This window comes from Rattus norvegicus, chromosome 6 (assembly GCF_021556685.1).
Source record: "Rattus norvegicus strain SHRSP/BbbUtx chromosome 6, alternate assembly SHRSP_T2T, whole genome shotgun sequence".
NCBI lineage: Eukaryota > Metazoa > Chordata > Mammalia > Rodentia > Muridae > Rattus > Rattus norvegicus.
Genome location: NC_141539.1, coordinates 126,867,267 through 126,886,973, shown reverse-complemented (window position 1 = coordinate 126,886,973; position 19,707 = coordinate 126,867,267). Strand labels below are relative to the sequence as shown.

Below are 19,707 nucleotides of genomic sequence, written 5' to 3'. Positions count from 1 at the left end.
TAGTAAGGTTTCTGTTATGTATACAGGTGCCCTTGCATTTGGAGCAGAGATATATTTTTTTTTTATTAACTTGAGTATTTCTTATATACATTTCGAGTGTTATTCCCTTTCCCGGTTTCCGGGCAAACATCCCCCTCCCCCCTCCCCTTCCTTATGGGTGTTCCCCTCCCAACCCTCCCCCCATTGCCGCCCTCCCCCCATAGACTAGTTCACTGGGGGTTCAGTCTTAGCAGGACCCAGGGCTTCCCCTTCCACTGGTGCTCTTACTAGGATATTCATTGCTACCTATGGGGTCAGAGTCCAGGGTCAGTCCATGTATAGTCTTTAGGTAGTGGCTTAGTCCCTGGAAGCTCTTTTTGCTTGGCATTGTTGTACTTTTGGGGTCTCGAGCCCCTTCAAGCTCTTCCAGTTCTTTCTCTGATTCCTTCAATAGGGGACCTATTCTCAGTTCAGTGGTTTGCTGCTGGCATTCGCCTCTATATTTGCTGTATTCTGGCTGTGTCTCTCAGGAGCGATCTACATCCGGCTCCTGTCGGTCTGCACTTCTTTGCTTCATCCATCTTGTCTAATTGGGTGGCTGTATATGTATGGGCCACCTGTGGGGCAGGCTCTGAATGGGTGTTCCTTCAGTCTCTGTTTTAATCTTTGCCTCTCCCTTCCCTGCCAAGGGTATTCTTTTTCCTCATTTAAAGAAGGAGTGAAGCATTCACATTTTGATCATCCGTCTTGAGTTTCGTTTGTTCTAGGGATCTAGGGTAATTCAAGCATTTGGGCTAATAGCCACTTATCAATGAGTGCATACCATGTATGTCTTTCTGTGATTGGGTTAGCTCACTCAGGATGATATTTTCCAGTTCCAACCATTTGCCTACGAATTTCATAAACTCGTTGTTTTTGATAGCTGAGTAATATTCCATTGTGTAGATGTACCACATTTTCTGTATCCATTCCTCTGTTGAAGGGCATCTGGGTTCTTTCCAGTTTCTGGCTATTATAAATAAGGCTGCGATGAACATAGTGGAGTACGTGTCTCTTTTATATGTTGAGGCATCTTTTGGGTATATGCCCAAGAGAGGTATAGCTGGATCCTCAGGCAGTTCAATGTCCAATTTTCTGAGGAACCTCCAGACTGATTTCCAGAATGGTTTTACCAGTCTGCAATCCCACCAACAATGGAGGAGTGTTCCTCTTTCTCCACATCCTCGCCAGCATCTGCTGTCACCTGAGTTTTTGAACTTAGCCAATCGCACTGGTGTGAGGTGAAATCTCAGGGTTGTTTTGATTTGCATTTCCCTTATGACTAAAGATGTTGAACATTTCTTTAGGTGTTTCTCAGCCATTCGGCATTCCTCAGCTGTGAATTCTTTGTTTAGCTCTGAACCCCATTTTTTAATAGGGTTATTTGTTTCCCTGCGGTCTAACTTCTTGAGTTCTTTGTATATTTTGGAAATAAGGCCTCTATCTGTTGTAGGATTGGTAAAGATCTTTTCCCAATCTGTTGGTTGCCGTTTTATCCTAACCACAGTGTCCTTTGCCTTACAGAAGCTTTGCAGTTTTATGAGATCCCATTTGTCGATTCTTGATCTTAGAGCATAAGCCATTGGTGTTTTGTTCAGGAAATTTTTTCCAGTGCCCATGTGTTCCAGATCCTTCCCTAGTTTTTCTTCTATTAGTTTGAGTGTGTCTGGTTTGATGTGGAGGTCCTTGATCCACTTGGACTTAAGCTTTGTACAGGGTGATAAGGATGGATCGATCTGCATTCTTCTACATGTTGCCCTCCAGTTGAACCAGCACCATTTGCTGAAAATGCTATCTTTTTTCCATTGGATGGTTTTGGCTCCTTTGTCAAAAATCAAGTGACCATAGGTGTGTGGGTTCATTTCTGGGTCTTCAATTCTATTCCATTGGTCTATCTGTCTGTCTCTGTACCAATACCATGCAGTTTTTATCACTATTGCTCTGTAATACTGCTTGAGTTCAGGGATAGTGATTCCCCCTGAAGTCCTTTTATTGTTGAGGATAGCTTTAGCTATCCTGGGTTTTTTGTTATTCCAGATGAATTTGCAAATTGTTCTGTCTAACTCTTTGAAGAATTGGATTGGTATTTTGATGGGGATTGCATTGAATCTGTAGATTGCTTTTGGTAAAATGGCCATTTTTACCATATTAATCCTGCCAATCCATGAGCATGGGAGATCTTTCCATCTTCTGAGGTCTTCTTCAATTTCTTTCCTCAGTGTCTTGAAGTTCTTATTGTACAGATCTTTTACTTGCTTGGTTAAAGTCACACCGAGGTACTTTATATTATTTGGGTCTATTATGAAGGGTGTCGTTTCCCTAATTTCTTTCTCGGCTTGTTTCTCTTTTGTATAGAGGAAGGCAACTGATTTATTTGAGTTAATTTTATACCCAGCCACTTTGCTGAAGTTGTTTATCAGCTTTAGTAGTTCTCTGGTGGAACTTTTGGGATCACTTAAATATACTATCATGTCATCTGCAAATAGTGATATTTTGACCTCTTCTTTTCCGATCTGTATCCCTTTGATCTCCTTTTGTTGTCTGATTGCTCTGGCTAGAACTTCAAGAACTATATTGAATAAGTAGGGAGAGAGTGGGCAGCCTTGTCTAGTCCCTGATTTTAGTGGGATTGCTTCAAGTTTCTCTCCATTTAGTTTAATGTTAGCAACTGGTTTGCTGTATATGGCTTTTACTATGTTTAGGTATGAGCCTTGAATTCCTATTCTTTCCAGGACTTTTATCATGAAGGGGTGTTGAATTTTGTCAAATGCTTTCTCAGCATCTAATGAAATGATCATGTGGTTCTGTTCTTTCAGTTTGTTTATATAATGGATCACGTTGATGGTTTTCCGTATATTAAACCATCCCTGCATGCCTGGGATGAAGCCTACTTGATCATGGTGGATGATTGTTTTGATGTGCTCTTGAATTCGGTTTGCCAGAATTTTATTGAGTATTTTTGCGTCGATATTCATAAGGGAAATTGGTCTGAAGTTCTCTTTCTTTGTTGTGTCTTTGTGTGGTTTAGGTATAAGAGTAATTGTGGCTTCGTAGAAGGAATTCGGTAGGGCTCCATCTGTTTCAATTTTGTGGAATAGTTTGGATAATATTGGTATGAGGTCTTCTATGAAGGTTTGATAGAATTCTGCACTAAACCCGTCTGGACCTGGGCTCTTTTTGGTTGGGAGACCTTTAATGACTGCTTCTATTTCCTTAGGAGTTATGGGGTTGTTTAACTGGTTTATCTGTTCCTGATTTAACTTCGATACCTGGTATCTGTCTAGGAAATTGTCCATTTCCTGAAGATTTTCAAATTTTGTTGAATATAGGTTTTTATAGTAAGATCTGATGATTTTTTGAATTTCCTCCGAATCTGTAGTTATGTCTCCCTTTTCATTTCTGATTTTGTTAATTTGGACACACACTCTGTGTCCTCTCGTTAGTCTGGCTAAGGGTTTATCTATCTTGTTGATTTTCTCAAAGAACCAACTTTTGGTTCTGTTGATTCTTTCTATGGTCCTTTTTGTTTCTACTTGGTTGATTTCAGCTCTGAGTTTGATTATTTCCTGCCTTCTACTCCTCCTGGGTGTATTTGCTTCTTTTTGTTCTAGAGCTTTTAGGTGTGCCTTCAAGCTGCTGACATATGCTCTTTCCTGTTTCTTTCTGCAGGCACTCAGCGCTATGAGTTTTCCTCTTAGCACAGCTTTCATTGTGTCCCATAAGTTTGAGTATGTTGTATCTTCATTTTCATTAAATTCTAAAAAGTTTTTAATTTCTTTCTTTATTTCTTCCTTGACCAGGTTATCATTGAGTAGAGCATTGTTCAATTTCCACGTATATGTGGGCATTCTTCCCTTATTGTTATTGAAGACCAGTTTTAGGCCGTGGTGGTCCGATAGCACGCATGGGATTATTTCTATCTTTCTGTACCTGTTGAGGCCTGTTTTTTGACCAATTATATGGTCAATTTTGGAGAAAGTACCATGAGGAGCTGAGAAGAAGGTATATCCTTTTGCTTTAGGATAGAATGTTCTATAAATATCCGTTAAGTCCATTTGGCTCATGACTTCTCTTAGTCTGTCTACATCACCATTTAATTTCTGTTTCCATGATCTGTCCATTGATGAGAGTGGGGTGTTGAAATCTCCCAGTATTATTGTGTGAGGTGCAATGTGTGTTTTGAGCTTTAGTAAGGTTTCTTTTACGTATGTAGGTGCCCTTGTATTTGGGGCATAGATATTTAGGATTGAGAGTTCATCTTGGTTGATTTTTCCTTTGATGAATATGAAGTGTCCTTCCTTATCTTTTTTGATGACTTTTAGTTGGAAATTGATTTTATTTGATATTAGAATGGCTACTCCAGCTTGCTTCTTCTGACCATTTGCTTGGAAAGTTGTTTTCCATCCTTTCACTCTGAGGTAGTGTCTGTCTTTGTCTCTGAGGTGTGTTTCCTGTAGGCAGCAGAATGCAGGGTCCTCGTTGCGTATCCAGTTTGTTAATCTATGTCTTTTTATTGGGGAGTTGAGGCCATTGATATTGAGAGATATTAAGGAATAGTGATTATTGCTTCCCGTTATATTCATATTTGATGTGAGGTTATGTTTGTGTGCTTTCATTCTCTTTGTTTTGTTGCCAAGACGATTAGTTTCTTGCTTCTTCTAGGGTATAGCTTGCCTCCTTATGTTGGGCTTTACCATTTATTATCCTTTGTAGTGCTGGATTTGTAGAAAGATATTGTGTAAATTTGGTTTTGTCATGGAATATCTTGGTTTCTCCATCAATGTTAATTGAGAGTTTTGCTGGATACAGTAATCTGGGCTGGCATTTGAGTTCTCTTAGGGTCTGTATAACATCAGTCCAGGATCTTCTGGCCTTCATAGTTTCTGGCGAGAAGTCTGGTGTGATTCTGATAGGTCTCCCTTTATATGTTACTTGACCTTTTTCCCTTACTGCTTTTAATATTCTTTCTTTATTTTGTGCGTTTGGTGTTTTGACAATTATGTGACGGGAGGTGTTTCTTTTCTGGTCCAATCTATTTGGAGTTCTGTAGGCTTCCTGTATGTCTATGGGTATCTCTTTTTTTAGGTTAGGGAAGTTTTCTTCTATGATTTTGTTGAAGATATTTACTGGTCCTTTGAGCTGGGAGTCTTCACTCTCTTCTATACCTATTATCCTTAGGTTTGATCTTCTCATTGAATCCTGGATTTCCTGTATGTTTTGGACCAGTAGCTTTTTCCGCTTTACATTATCTTTGACAGTTGAGTCAATGATTTCTATGGAATCTTCTGCTCCTGAGATTCTCTCTTCCATCTCTTGTATTCTGTTGGTGAAGCTTGTATCTACAGCTCCTTGTCTCTTCTTTTGGTTTTCTATATCCAGGGTTGTTTCCATGTGTTCTTTCTTGATTGCTTCTATTTCCATTTTTAATTCCTTCAACTGTTTGATTGTGTTTTCCTGGAATTCTTTCAGGGATTTTTGCGATTCCTCTCTGTAGGCTTTTACTTGTTTATTAATGTTTTCCTGTGCTTCCCTAAGTGTGTTCAGGTCTTTCCTGAAGTCCTCTAGCATCATGATTAAATATGATTTTGAAACTAGATCTTGCTTTTCTGGTGTGTTTGGATATTCCATGTTTGTTTTGGTGGGAGAATTGGGCTCCGATGATGGCATGTAGTCTTGGTTTCTGTTGCTTGGGTTCCTGCGCTTGCCTCTCGCCATCAGATTATCTCTAGTGTTACTTTGTTCTGCTATTTCTGACAGTGGCTAGACTGTCCTATAAGCCTGTGTGTCAGGAGTGCTGTAGACCTGTTTTCCTCTCTTTCAGTCAGTTATGGGGACAGAGTGTTCTGCTTTCGGGCGTGTAGTTTTTCCTCTCTACAGGTCTTCAGCTGTTCCTGTGGGCCTGTGTCTTGAGTTCACCAGGCAGCTTTCTTGCAGCAGAAAATTTGGTCTTACCTGTGGTCCCGAGGCTCAGGTTTGCTCGTGGGGTGCTGTCCAGGGGCTCTCTGCAGCGGCAGCAACCAGGAAGACCTGTGCCGCCCCTTCCGGGAGCTTCAGTGCACCAGGGTTCCAGATGGTCTTTGGCTTTTTCCTCTGGCGTCCGAGATGTGTGTGCAGGGAGCAGTCTCTTCTGGTTTCCCAGGCTTGTCTGCCTCTCTGAAGGTTTAGCTCTCCCTCCCACGGGATTTGGGTGCAGAGAACTGTTTATCCGGTCTGTTTCTTTCAGGTTCCGGCGGTGTCTCTGGCAGGGGTCCTGCTGCTCCTGGGCCCTCCCCCACGGGAGCCCAGAGGCCTTATACAGTTTCCTCTTGGGCCAGGGATGTGGGCAGGGGTGAGCAGTGTTGGTGGTGTCTTCCGCTCTGCAGCCTCAGGAGTGTCCACCTGACCAGGCGGTTGGGTCTCTCTCTCCTGGAGCAGAGATATTTAGTATTGAGAGTTCATCTTGGTGGATTTTTCCTTTGATGAAAATGAATTGTCCTTCCTTATCTTTTTTTAATGACTTTTGGTTCAAAGTCAATTTTATTTGATATTAGAATGGCAACTCCAGCTTGTTTCTTCGGGTTATTTGCTTGGAAAATTTTTTTCCAGCCATTTACTCTGAAGTAGTGTCTGTCTTTGTCTCTGAGGTGTGTTTCCTATAGGCAGCAAAATGCTAGCTCCTCTTTACATATCCAGACTGTTAGTCTATGTCTTTTTATTGGTGAATTCAGTCTGTTGATGTTGGTAGAGATTAAGGAATAGTGATTGTTGCTTCCTGGTATTTTTGTTGTTAGAGGTGGAATTATGTTTGTTTGTCTCTCTTTTGTTTTCATTGCAAGGAAATTATATTCTTGCTCTCTGTATGGTATAGTTTCTCTCCTTGTGTTGGAGTTTTCCATCTATTATTATCCTCTGTAGGACTGGATTTGTAGAAAGATATTGTGTAAATTTGGTTTTGTCTTGGAATATCTTGGTTTCTTCATCTATCTTAATTGAGAGTTTTGCTGAATACAGTAACGTGTGCTGTCATTTGTGTTCTTTTAGGGTCTGTATGACATCAGTCCAGGATCTTCTGGCTTTTATAGTCTCTGGTGAAAGGCCTGGTGTAATTCTTATAGGTCTACCTTTATATGTCACTTGACCTTTTCCTCTCACTGCTTTTAATATTCTTTGTTTTGTGCATTTGGTGTTTTAACTATTATGTGATGGGGGAATTTCTCTTCTGGTCCAATCTGTTTGGAGTTCTGTAATCTTCTTGTATGCTTATGGGCATTTCTTTCTTTAGGTTAGGGAAGTTTTCTTCTATAATTTTGTTGAATATATTTACTGACCCTTTAAGTTGGGAATCTTCCCTTCATTCTATACCTATTATCCTTAGGTTTGATCTTCTCATTGTGTCTTGGATTTCCTGTATGTTTTGGGCTAGGAGCTTTTTGCATTTTATATTATCTTTGACAGTTGTGTCGATGTTTTCTATGGAATCATTTGCCCCTGAGATTCTTTCTTCTGTCTCTTGTATTTCTGTTGGGGAAGCTTATATCTACTACTCCTTGTCTCTGCCTTAGGCTTTCTATATCCAGGGTTGTCTCCCTTTGTGCTTTTTTATTGTTTCTATTTCCATTTTCAATTCATTCACCGTTTGATTGTTTTCCTGCAATTCTTTCAGGGATTTTTGTGTTTCCTCTTTAAGGGCTTCTACTTGTTTACTGTGTGTTCCTGCATTTCTTTAAGGGAGTTCTCTATGTCTTTCTTAAATTCTTCCATCATTATTAAAAAAATTGATTTTAAATCTAAATCTTGCTTCTCTGGTGTTTTTAGATATTCAGTATTTTCTTTGGTGATAGAACTGGGTTCTGAAGATGCCAAGTAGTCTTGGTTTCTGTTGCATAGGTTCCTGTGCTTGCCTCTAGCTATTGGGTTGTCTCTGGTGTTTGCTTTTCTTGCTGTTTTTGAGAGTGACTTGATCCTGCTTTAGGCCTCTGTGTCAGCACTCCTGTAGAACCGTTTTCCTGTTTTCTTTCAGCCTTTTCTGAGAACAGGTGCTTTGTTTTCAGGTGTGTTGGTGCTCCTGGAAACTGTCTTCCAGGTCTAGACATGGGCAGGAATCAAAGGTCCTGTCCCTGATTGCTCCTAAGTCCTTGCACTCAGGGAGCACAGTTGACACTAGGCGATTCCCTCTTGGGTCTGGAATGAGGGCAGAGGGTAGTCTCCTCTGACTTCTCAGGAGTATCTATACTTCTGAGGGTCCAGCTCTCTCACCAATGGGACTCAGGTGCAGGGAGCTGTTTGGCCGGATCAGTTTGGTCCTGGGCGCAGACTAGAAAGAACCATGGGTACCAGCGGCTGTCTGTTCCTATATCCCTGTGTCTAGAGGCACTGTGCAGTTTCCCCTTGGACCAGGGATGTGGGCAGAGGTGTGCAGAGGTGGCAGTCTGTCCTGCGGTCTCTGGATGTCTGTACTCCTGGGTTTTCGGATCTATTTCCCATGGGATTTGGGACTTTAAGTTTTATTAAAACCAATATAGCATCCTTTGATAGATTAAATGTTTTGTTTTTAGTTTAGCTAAGTTGTATTTGACATTAGGAAATAGATCAGAAATGATTCCTTGCATTTGTAATCCCAGCATTTAGAAAGCTGAAGCAGGAGCATCAGTTAAGAATATGAGGTCAGCCTGGGCCACATAGTAATAAAACTATGTATGAACAGCATCAAAAAGGTAAATAGCACTAGAGAAAAGAAAAGTTTAAAGACAAGTCATCTCTCCTCCTGTAAAACAGAGTAAGAATACACTGAACATCTTTTTATATATACTTATAGATTTCTTTTTAAGTTAGTGTTGAAGGCATGTTTTATAAAATGTGCAGTCATTACCAATTAGCCCTAATAACTCTATCATTTAATTTTTAAATACTTAATTCTCATAGCAGGGCTACCTCAGACCCACCAGCAATATAAATAAGGACACAGAGGCTGATTAATATTTTAAAGCCTAAGCCTTTTGCTGAGCAGTCTACAGAGTACTCTATTCAGACTAATCTTGGCACTATATCCCACCACATAGACAGGTGTACTTCTCTGCCCAGCTCTTGTCCATCTGTCTCCCTCCATGTCAGCTGGTACCTCCACCTCTGATTTCTTCTCCCAGAGTCTCTCTGCCCAGAAGATCCACTTTCCACTTCCTGTCCAGCTATTGGCCATCAGATCTTTATTGAAGCCAATCAGATACAATTCTAGAATGCCTTAGGTAGGTAAGGAAGAATGAATATTTACAAAATGGAGCCCTGTGATGGGCCATTAGCTCTCTGCTAGTACAGAATTAACAATTGAATATACAGAGACACACCTTCACACAGTGTACCCCAACTAATGCTTCATATTAATTAGCATGCTTTTTTACACTCATCTGAATTGTTTTATGTTTTTGTTAAATAGGAACGGTCAAGGCTTCATTCATCCTTAGAATTTTTGTTTCAGTACTTCTCTGATGGTCTCTGAATTTTTATTTGTATGGTTTGCACAAAGCAGATGCTCCTGGTCTAGAGAGATTATGCTATGACAATACTATTTTACACTTTAATAGGTTACTGAACATTTCCAGTAATGTATGTAATACAGAAATTAAGACCAAACCCAAAATACTAAAGGTTTTCTAATGTTACCTACTAAGGTATTTCTCAATACACGCTACAAGTTTGTTTCTCTCCTACAAGCATGGGAAATTCAGACCAATAACACTGACAAAGTGACTAACCTGGAGTTTGATGTCATGGTGTTTATTGGGGCATAAGTCTGGAAGTTTTGAAAGTTTGATATTCAGTTTCTGACTTAAGTATATTGTTACTATTGTTATTGTTATTGCAGAGACATGACTCATTTTCCAGTGTGCCTAGTAGTTCTTCTTCAAGAAAAAATTCTCAGGGCAGTAACAGAAGCCTGGGTAAGGAATGCAGTATCCTATTTATGCTGCTCAGCAGGTTATTTCTACTTAGTAATAGCTTGCCAGTGTTATAATTGGATAAAGAAAAAAGTGTGCAATATATTTTGTGTGCTGCTTATTTTACCAATGTTGACAGTATTATCACAACTTGAGATCAAATTGCCGCTGGCTTAGTGTTCATGCAGAAATAAATATATTTTTCTCCATCTTTATTAACTTGGGTATTTCTTAATTGCATAATAAATATATTTTTCAAAGTAAACTGTTATATATCTTTTATTTATGATTTAAAGTACATGGATTAAGGAACTTTCAGAAGTACATAGACCTGATAAGTTCTCTTTGCAGAGTTTTAACTTAATTCCTCACATTGCAATTCTGTTACATTCCTAAACTATATGCATTCTTAGAGTATTTTATTTCTAATACTTTACTAAAAAACACAAAAGTATGATCTTTATCTTACTACATTGGAAACTTAAAAAAGAATCAAAATTTGCCCGGAATGGTGGCACATTTCTTTAATTTCAGTACTCGGGAGTGAGAGGCAGGCAGATCTCTGTGAGTTCAAGGCCAGCCTTGTCTATAGAGTGAGTTCTAGGACAGCCAGGGACATAGTAAGATCTTATCTCAAAAATCCAAAACATTTATTTGTGCTTTTAAAATTGGTTTAAATCAAAGGTTATTTAGATAAAAAGGTTGCCTTGAGTTTTTATTCCATGTTCTTTATAATTCAGATACAATTACCCTGTCAGGAGATGAACGAGACTTGGGGAGATTGAATGTGAAATTGTTTTATAATTCTTCAGCAGAGCAGATTTGGATCACAATTTTGCAGGTAAATTAGCATAGTTAATGCTGATTTTTATTATAAAATTGAATGTTTATATTTTTATATAGTTGAATATAAAAATTATTCATTTATTTTATATTCATTCCTTTATATTCATTCAATTAAGTTATATCTTATAACCTACAAGTATCTAGTGTGGCTTCCTTCTGAAAAAGGGTCAGTAGCTATATTCAAAATTCAGGATTCTATTATATTTTGTAGAAAAGAGTGTTTAATAAAGTGTTTAACACTGAAACTGCTAGAAGAAAACAGGAAAAGCACTTCAAGATACAGGCATAGGTAGAAAAAAAGTTATAATTAGACTCTAAAGTATAGGAAATTAACAAGGCTTTCTAACCTAGAGATTAACAAATTTCATGAAATTTTTTTCTTTTCTTTTTTTCGGAGCTGGGGACCGAACCTAGGGCCTTGTGCTCGCTAGGCAAGCGCTCTACTGCTGAGCTAAATCCCCAACCCCAAATTTCATGAAATTTAACAATTTCTGAACAGCAAGGAAACTATCAGCAGAGTTAATGGACAGCCTACAAAATGGGAGAAAATCTTTGCTAGTTATACTTTAGACAAGGAGTTAATATCTAGAATAGATAAAGAACTGAAAACATGAAACAAAAATTCCCCATACTGCCAAGCAAATGAACTAAGAACTGAACAGATAACCCTTGAAAGGAAAAATACAAAAGGACAATATATTCTAAGATAATACTGTAGAGGGACTGGATTTGTAGAAGCAGAGAGATGCAGTTCTACCTCTGTTGCCCTGGTTGGAGTGGCCAATGAGTTGGTAGTGGGTTTCTTCTGATACTACATCCTTTATAATGGAGAGTAGATATGTGTTTCTATGTATATATCTTGATCAAAACTACATGTACTGGGCAAATAATATATATATATATACATACACAATTCATTCAATATTTAATATATATGTGTTTGTATGTAGATATATATGTATATATATATGTATATATATATTGACCTAAGTATTAAAATTAAAGACTTTAATAACAAAAAGAATGTTTAGTATCCTTAGCCATCAGGCAAATGCAAATTAAAACTTCTTTGAGATCCTATCTTATCCAAGTCAGAATGGTTATCATCAAAAGAAAAATGACAGCAAATACTGATGAGGACGTTAGGTAAATGAACCCTTTGTGGGTAAGTAAACTGGTGTAACCACTATGGAAATCATTGTGGAAATGTCTAAATAACAAAAGAAAACCAAAACTAAACAATGAACAAACCACAACCAAACCTTGAAACAGACTCTCCCAAACCCACCCCCACCCCCCCAAAAAGAAAATTACTGTAGGACACCATTCCTTAGCATAGACCCAAAGGTCTATAAACCTTAGGACACCATTCCTCAGCATATACCCTAAGGTCTATAAACCTTAGGACACCATTCCTCAGCATATACCCTAAGGTCTATAAACCTTACTGCAGATTCACTTGTACATTCATGTTTATTGTTTTACTAGCTATAATGGAAGAAAATTAAATCAGTCTAGATGGCCATAACATATGAATTGATAATGAAAATATGGTACATATACACAATGGAATTATATTTAGCTATATAAATTAAATTGTAAATGTTTCAGGAAAATGGATAGATCTGGAAATTAACAAGTGAGATAAGTAAGACTCATAAGAGTATTACATGTTATCTTTCATATGTTGACCCTGCTTTTAATTTTAAATTTGTACTTATATGTACATAAGTCAGGAAATTAGAAAGAGAAAGATAAAGTAGATGGATTTTATGTATTCATTTTTCATTATTTGTTATGAAAAGAGTTTTTAAGGAAGGGGGTTAGGGAAGATAATGTAATAGTTGTTACTTGAAAGCTAGAAGGGGACAATTGGGAAAAAATGAGAGACATGACCAGGAGAGGAATAGAGGAAGAGTGATCAACTAAGACAAAGTATATATGAAAATGTCATGAAGGAAAATGTCAAAATGTTAATATGGATGGAGTGTAAAATTTTAGCATTCTAAAATTTATTAAAAAATAAACTAAAAATAACTCAGTAGGGCATGGTGGCTCATACCTCTAATCACAGCACTCTGGAGGCCAAAGCAGGTAGATCTCTAAGGCTAGCCTGGTCTACATTGTGAGTTCCAAAACAACTAGGACTCTGTAAAGAGACCTTGCCTCAGAAAACTTATTAATTCAATAAATATATTATATATTTGTATTGTCAGAGTCTTTTGTAAAAACTTAACTTATGTTTTCATTTTTCTAAAGTGCAGAGATATAAGTTGGCCCTCTAGTTATGGAGATACTCCTACAATTTCTATAAAAGGAATTTTAACATTATCCAAACCAATACATTTCAAATCTTCAGCCAAAGAAGGTTCCAATGTAAGTAGGTCTTTGTGTTTAAATTTTTCACACTTCTCTTATTTGTTACATTTTTAAATTTATTTTTTATTTTTCTTTTATTGGATATTTTTTTAATTTACATTTCAAATGTTATTCGCTTCCCAATTTCCAGGACATAAGCCCCTGATCCCATCCCTCTCCCCTTCTTCTATAAAGATGTTCCCCTCCCCATCCACCCTCTTCCTCCATATCCGACATTCCCCTACACTGGGGGGTCCAACGTTGGCAGGACCAAGGGCTTCTCCTTCCACTGGTGCCCAACAAGGCCATTCTCTGCTACATATGCAGCTGGAGCCATGGGTCTGTCCATGTGCAGTCTTTGGGTAGTGGTTTAGTCCCTGGGAGCACTGGTTGGTTGGCATTGTTGTTCTTCTGGGGTGTATTTCCCTCCTTGTGTTAGAGTTTTCCATCTATTATCCTTTGTAGGGCTGGATTTGTAGAAAGATATTGTGTAAAGTTGGTTTTGTCATGGAATATCTTGGCTTCTCCATCTGTGTTAATTGAGAGTTTTGCTGGATGCAGTAACTTGTGCTGGCATTTGTGTTCTTTTAGGGTCTGTATGACATCTGTCCAGGATCTTCTGTCTATCATGGTCTCTGGTGAGAAGTCTGGTGTAATTCTTTTTTTTTTTTGTCTTTCCTGTTTTTATTTACGTTTGAATTATTATTCCTTTTCCCGGTTTCCAGACCAACATCCCCTAGCCCTTCCCCTCCCCTTCTATATGGGTGTTCCCCTCCCCATCCTTCCCCCAATACCACCCTCCCCCAACAGTCCTGTTCACTGGGGGTTCAGTCTTGGGCAGGACCAAGGGCTTCCCCTTCCACTGGTGCTCTTACTAGGCCATTCATTGCTACCTATGCAGTTGGAGCCCAGGGTCAGTCTATGTATAGTCTTTGGGTAGTGGCTTAGTCCCTGGAAGCTCTGGTTGCTTGGCATTGTTGTTCATATGGGGTCTCAAGCACCTTCAAGCTCTTTCACTCCTTTCTCTAAATCTTTCAACGGGGGTCCCATTCTCAGTTCAGTGGTTTGCTGCTGGCATTCGCCTATGTATTTGCTGTATTCTGGCTGTGTCTCTCAGGAGCGATCTACATCCGGCTCCTGTCTGCCTGCACTTCTTTGCTTCATCCATCTTGTCTAATTGGATGGCTGTCTATGTATGGGCCACATGTGGGGCAGGCTCTGAATGGGTGTTCCTTCTGCCTCTGTTCTGAACTTTGCCTCCCTATTCCCTCCAAAGGGTATTCTTGTTCCTCTTTTAAAGAAGGAGTGAAGTGTTCACATTTTAGTCATCCGTCTTGAGTTTCATGTGTTTTGTGCATCTAGGGTAATTCAAGCATTTGGGCTAATATCCACTTATCAATGAGTGCACACCATGTGTGTTTTTCTGTGATTGGGTTACCTCACTCAGGATGATATTTTCCAGTTCCAACCATTTGCCTAGGAATTTCATAAAGTCATTGTTTTTGATAGCTGAGTAGTATTCCATTGTGTAGATGTACCACATTTTTCTGTATCCATTCCTCTGTTGAAGGGCATCTGGGTTCTTTCCAGCTTCTGGCAATTATAAATAAGGCTGCTATGAACATAGTGGAGCATGTGTCTTTGTTATATCTTGGGGCATCTTTTGGATATATGCCCAAGAGTGGTATAGCTGGGTCCTCAGGTAGTTCAATGTCCAATTTTCTGAGGAACCTCCAGACTGATTTTCAGAATGGTTGTACCAGTCTGCAATCCCACCAACAATGGAGGAGTGTTCCTCTTTCTCCACATCCTCGTCAGCATCTGCTGTCACTGGGGATTTTGATCTTAGCCATTGTGACTGGTGTGAGGTGGAATCTCAGGGTTGTTTTGATTTTCATTTCCCTTATGACTAAAGATGTTGAACATTTCTTTAGGTGCTTCTGAGCCATTCAGCATTCCACATCTGTGAATTCTTTGTTTCGCTCTGAACCTCATTTTTTAATAGGGTTATTTGTCTCCCTGTGGACTAACTTTGTGAGTTCTTTATATATTTTGGATATAAGCCCTCTATCAGTTGTAGGATTGGTAAAGATCTTTCCCCAATCTGTTGGTTGCTGTTTTGTCTTAACAACAGTGTCTTTGCCTTATAGAAGCTTTGCAGTTTTATGGGATCCCATTTGTCGATTCTTGATCTTAGAGCATAAGCCATTGGTGTTTTGTTCAGGAAAATTTCTCCAGTGCCCATGTGTTCGAGATGCTTCCCCACTTTTTGTTCTATTAGTTTGTGTGTATCTGGTTTGATGTGGAGGTCCTTGATCCACTTGGACTTAAGCTTTGTACAGGGTGATAAGAATGGATCGATCTACATTCTTCTACATGTTGAACTCCAGTTGAACCAGCACCATTTGCTGAAAATGCTATCTTATTTCCATTGGATGGTTTTGGCTCCTTTGTCAAAAATCAAGTGACCATAGGTGTGTGGGTTCATTTCTGGGTCTTCAGTTCTATTCCACTGGTCTACCTGTCAGTCTCTGTACCAATACCTTGCAGTTTTTATAACTATTGCTCTGTAATACTGCTTGAGTTCAGGGATAGTGATTCCCCATGAAGTCCTTTTTTTGTTGAGGATAGTTTTAGCTATCCTGGGTTTTTTGTTATTCCAGATGAATTTGTAAATTGTTCTTTCTAACTCTTTGAAGAATTGGATTGGTATTTTGATGGGGATTGCATTGAATCTGTAGATTGCTTTTGGTAAAATGGCCATTTTTACTATATTAATCCCGCCAATCCATGAGCATGGGAGATCTTTCCATCTTCTGAGATCTTCTTCAATTTCTTTCTTCAGAGGCTTGAAGTTCTTATCATACAGATCTTTCACTTACTTGGGTAAAGTCACACCAAGGTATTTTATATTATTTGGGACTATTATGAAGGGTGTCGTTTCCCTAATTTCTTTCTCGGCTTGTTTCTCTTTTGGGTAGACGAAGGCTACTGATTTATTTGAGTTAATTTTATACCCTGCCACTTTGCTGAAGTTGTTTATCAGCTTTAGTAGTTCTCTGGTGGAACTTTTGGAATCACTTAAATATACAATCATATTGTTTGCAAATAGTGATATTTTGAGTTCTTCCTTTCTGATCTGTATCCCTTTGATCTTCTTTTGTTGTCTGATTGCTCTGGCTAGGACTTCGAGAACTATACTGAATAAGTAGGGAAAGAGTGGGCAGCCTTGTTTAGTCCCTGATTTTCGTGGGATTGCTTCATGTTTCTCTCCATCTATTTTAATATTAGCTACATGGCTTTTACTGTGTTTAGGTATGGGCCTTGAATTCCTGTTCTTTTCAGGACTTTTACCATGAAGGGGTGTTGAATTTTGTCAAATGCTTTCTCAGCATCTAATAAAATGATCATGTGGTTTTTATCTTTCATTTTGTTTATATAATGGATTGTGTTGATGGTTTTCCATATATTAAACGATCCCTGCATCCCTGGATTGAAGCCTACTTGATCATGATTGATGATTGTTTTGATGTGCTCTTGGATTCAGTTTGCAAGAATTTTATTGAGCATCTTTGCGTTGATATTCATAAGGGAAATTGGTCTGAAGTTCTCTTTCTTTGTTGTGTCTTTGTGTGGTTTAGGTATAAGAGTAATTGTGGCTTCGTAGAAGGTATTCGGTAGTGCTCCATCTGTTTCAATTTTGTGGAATAGTTTGGATAGTATTGGTATGAGGTCTTCTCTGAAGGTCTGATAGAATTCTGCACTAAACCCGTCTGGACCTGGGCTCTTTTTGGTTGGGAGAGCTTCAATGACTGCTTTTATTTCTTTAGGAGTTATGGGGTTTTTAAATGGTTTATCTGTTCCTGATTTAACTTTGGTACCTGGTATCTGTCTAGGAAATTGTCCATTTCCTGCAGATTTTCAAGTTTTGTTGAATATAGACTTTTGTAGTAGGATCTGATGATATTTTGAATTTCCTCTGATTCTGTTGTTATGTCTCCCTTTTCATTTCTGATTTTGTCAACTTAGACACACTCTCTGTGTCCTCTGGTTAGTCTGGTTAAGAGTTTATCTATCTTGTTGATTTACTCAAAGAACCAGCTTTTGGTTCTGTTGATTCTTTGTAGTCCTTTTTGTTTCTACTCGATTGATTTCATCTGTGTGTTTGATTATTTCCTGCCTTCTAGTCCTCCTGGGTGTATTTTCTTCATTTTCTTCTAGAGGTTTTAGGTGTGCTGTCAAGCTTCATATATATGCTCTCTCCTGTTTCTTCCTGCAGGCACTTAGAGTTATGAGTTTTCCCCTTATCCCAGCTTTCATTGTGTCCCATAATTTGGGTATGTTGTACCTTCATTTTCATTAAATTCTAAAAAATCTTTAATTTCTTTACTTTTTCCTTGACCAGGTGATCATTGAGTAGAGCATTGTTCAACTTCCATGTATATGTGGGCGTTCTTTCCTCATTGTCATTGAAGATCAGATTTAGCCCGTGGTGGTCTGATAGGACACATGGGATTATTTCTATCGTTCTGTATCTGTTGAGGCCTGTTTTATGACCGATTATATGGTCAATTTTGGATAAAGTACCATGCAGTGGTGAGAAGAAGGTATATCCTTTTGTTTTAGGATAGAATGTTCTATAAATATCTGTTAAATCCATTCGGTTCATGACTTCTCTTAGTCTGTCTGTATCTCCCTTTAATTTCTTTTTTCATGATCTGTCCATTGATGAGAGTGGGGTGTTGAAATCTCCTACTATTATTGTGTGAGGTACAATGTGTGCTTTGAGCTTTAGTAAGGTTTCTTTTATGTAGGTGCCCTTGTATTTGGGGCAAATATATTTAGGATTGAGAGTTCATCTTGGTGGATTTTTCCTTTGATGAATATGAAGTGTCCTTCCTTATCTTTTTTGATGACTTTTAGTTGAAAATCGATTTTATTCGATATTAGAATGGCTACTCCAGCTGGCTTCTGCAGACCATTTGCTTGGAAAGTTGTTTTCCAGCCTTTTACTTTGAGGGAGTATCTGTCTTTTTCTCTGAGGTGTGTTTCCTGTAGGCAGCAAAATGTTCCTCATTGCGTATCCAGTTTGTTAATCTGTGTCTTTTTATTGGCAAATCGAGTCCATTGATGTTGAGAGATATTAAGGAATAGTGATTGTTAATTCCTGTTATCTTTGTATGTGCAGGCGAGATTATGTGCTTTTCCTCTCTTTGTTTTGTTGCCAAGGTGATTAGTTTCTTGCTTTTTCTAGGGTGTAGCTTGCCTCCTTATGTTGGGCTTTACCATTTATAATCCTTTGTCGGGCTGTATTTGTAGAAATATATCGTGTAAATTTCGTTTTGTCATGGAATATCTTGGTTTCTCCATCTATGTTAATTGAGAGTTTTGCTGGATACAGTAACCTGGGCTGGCATTTGTGTTCTCCTAGGGTCTGTATGACATCTGTCCAGGATCTTCTGGCTTTCATAGTCTCTGGTGAGAAGTCTGGTGTAATTCTGGTAGGTCTGCCTTTATGTTACTTGACGTTTTTCCCTTACCACTTTCAATATTTTTTCTTTGTTTTGTGCATTTGTTGTTTTGACTATTGTGTGACGGGATGAGTTTCTTTTCTGGTCCCATCTATTTGGAGTTCTGTAGGCTTCTGGTATGTTTATGGGCATCTCTTTCTTTAGGTTAGAGAAGTTTTCGTCTATGATTTTGTTGAAGATATTTACTGGTCCTTTGAGTTGGGAGTCCTCACTCTCTTCTATACTTATTATCCTTAGGTTTGATCTTCTCATTGAGTCATGGATTTCCTGTATGTTTTGGACCAGTAACCTTTTCCATTTTACATTATCTTTGACAGTTTTGTCGATGGTTTTTATGGAATCTTCTGCTCCTGAGATTCTCTCTTCTATCTCTTGTATTCCATTGGTGATGCTTGTGTCTATGATTCCTGATCTCTTCCTAGGTTTTCTGTCTCCAAGGTTGTCTCTCTTTGTGCTTTCTGTCTTTTTTCTATTTCCATTTTTAGTTCCTGGATGGTTTTGTCCATTTCCTTCATCTGTTTGTGTTTCCCTGTAATTCTTAAGTTAATCTTTAAGGAATTTTTGTGTTTCCTCTTTATGGACTTCTATTTGTTTATTCATGTTGTCCTGCATTTCTTTAACGTAGTTATTTATATCCTTCTTAAAGTCCTTGATCATCATCGTAAAATGTGATTTTAAATGCTTATCTTGCTTTTCCAGTGTGTTTTGACATCCAGTATTTGCTTTGGTGCGAGAACTGTCAAGTAGTCTTGGTTTCTGTTTCTTAGGTTCCTGTGCTTGCCTCTTGCCATTAGGTTGTCTCTGGTGTTAGCTTATCTTACTGTCTCTGAAAGTGGCTTGACCTTTGTGTAGGCCTGTGTGTAAGAACTCCTGTAGACCTGTTTTCTTTCAATGAGTTCTGGGAACAGAGAGCTCTGCTCTCAGGTATATAGGCACTCCTGGTGACTGGCTTTCAACTCTTGGCGCAGGCAGAAACTGGAAGGGTCCTGCCCCTGACTGATCCTAGGTCCCTGTGCCCGGGGGGCACAGATGGCACTAGGTGA

The 19,707-nt window shown here is 38.7% G+C and overlaps 1 protein-coding gene across 20 annotated transcripts in view; it reads left to right on the top strand.

The window, feature by feature from the left end:
* Tc2n (tandem C2 domains, nuclear) overlaps positions 1-19,707 on the top strand; it is a 96,854-nt gene that overhangs the window by 39,962 nt on the left and 37,185 nt on the right. For all 20 annotated transcript variants that reach the window (XM_087554334.1, XM_087554321.1, XM_087554319.1 and 17 more), the window contains 3 exon segments: positions 9,857-9,932; positions 10,670-10,770; positions 13,035-13,151. In XM_087554334.1, coding sequence (XP_087410460.1) covers positions 9,857-9,932; positions 10,670-10,770; positions 13,035-13,151 — 294 coding nt within the window.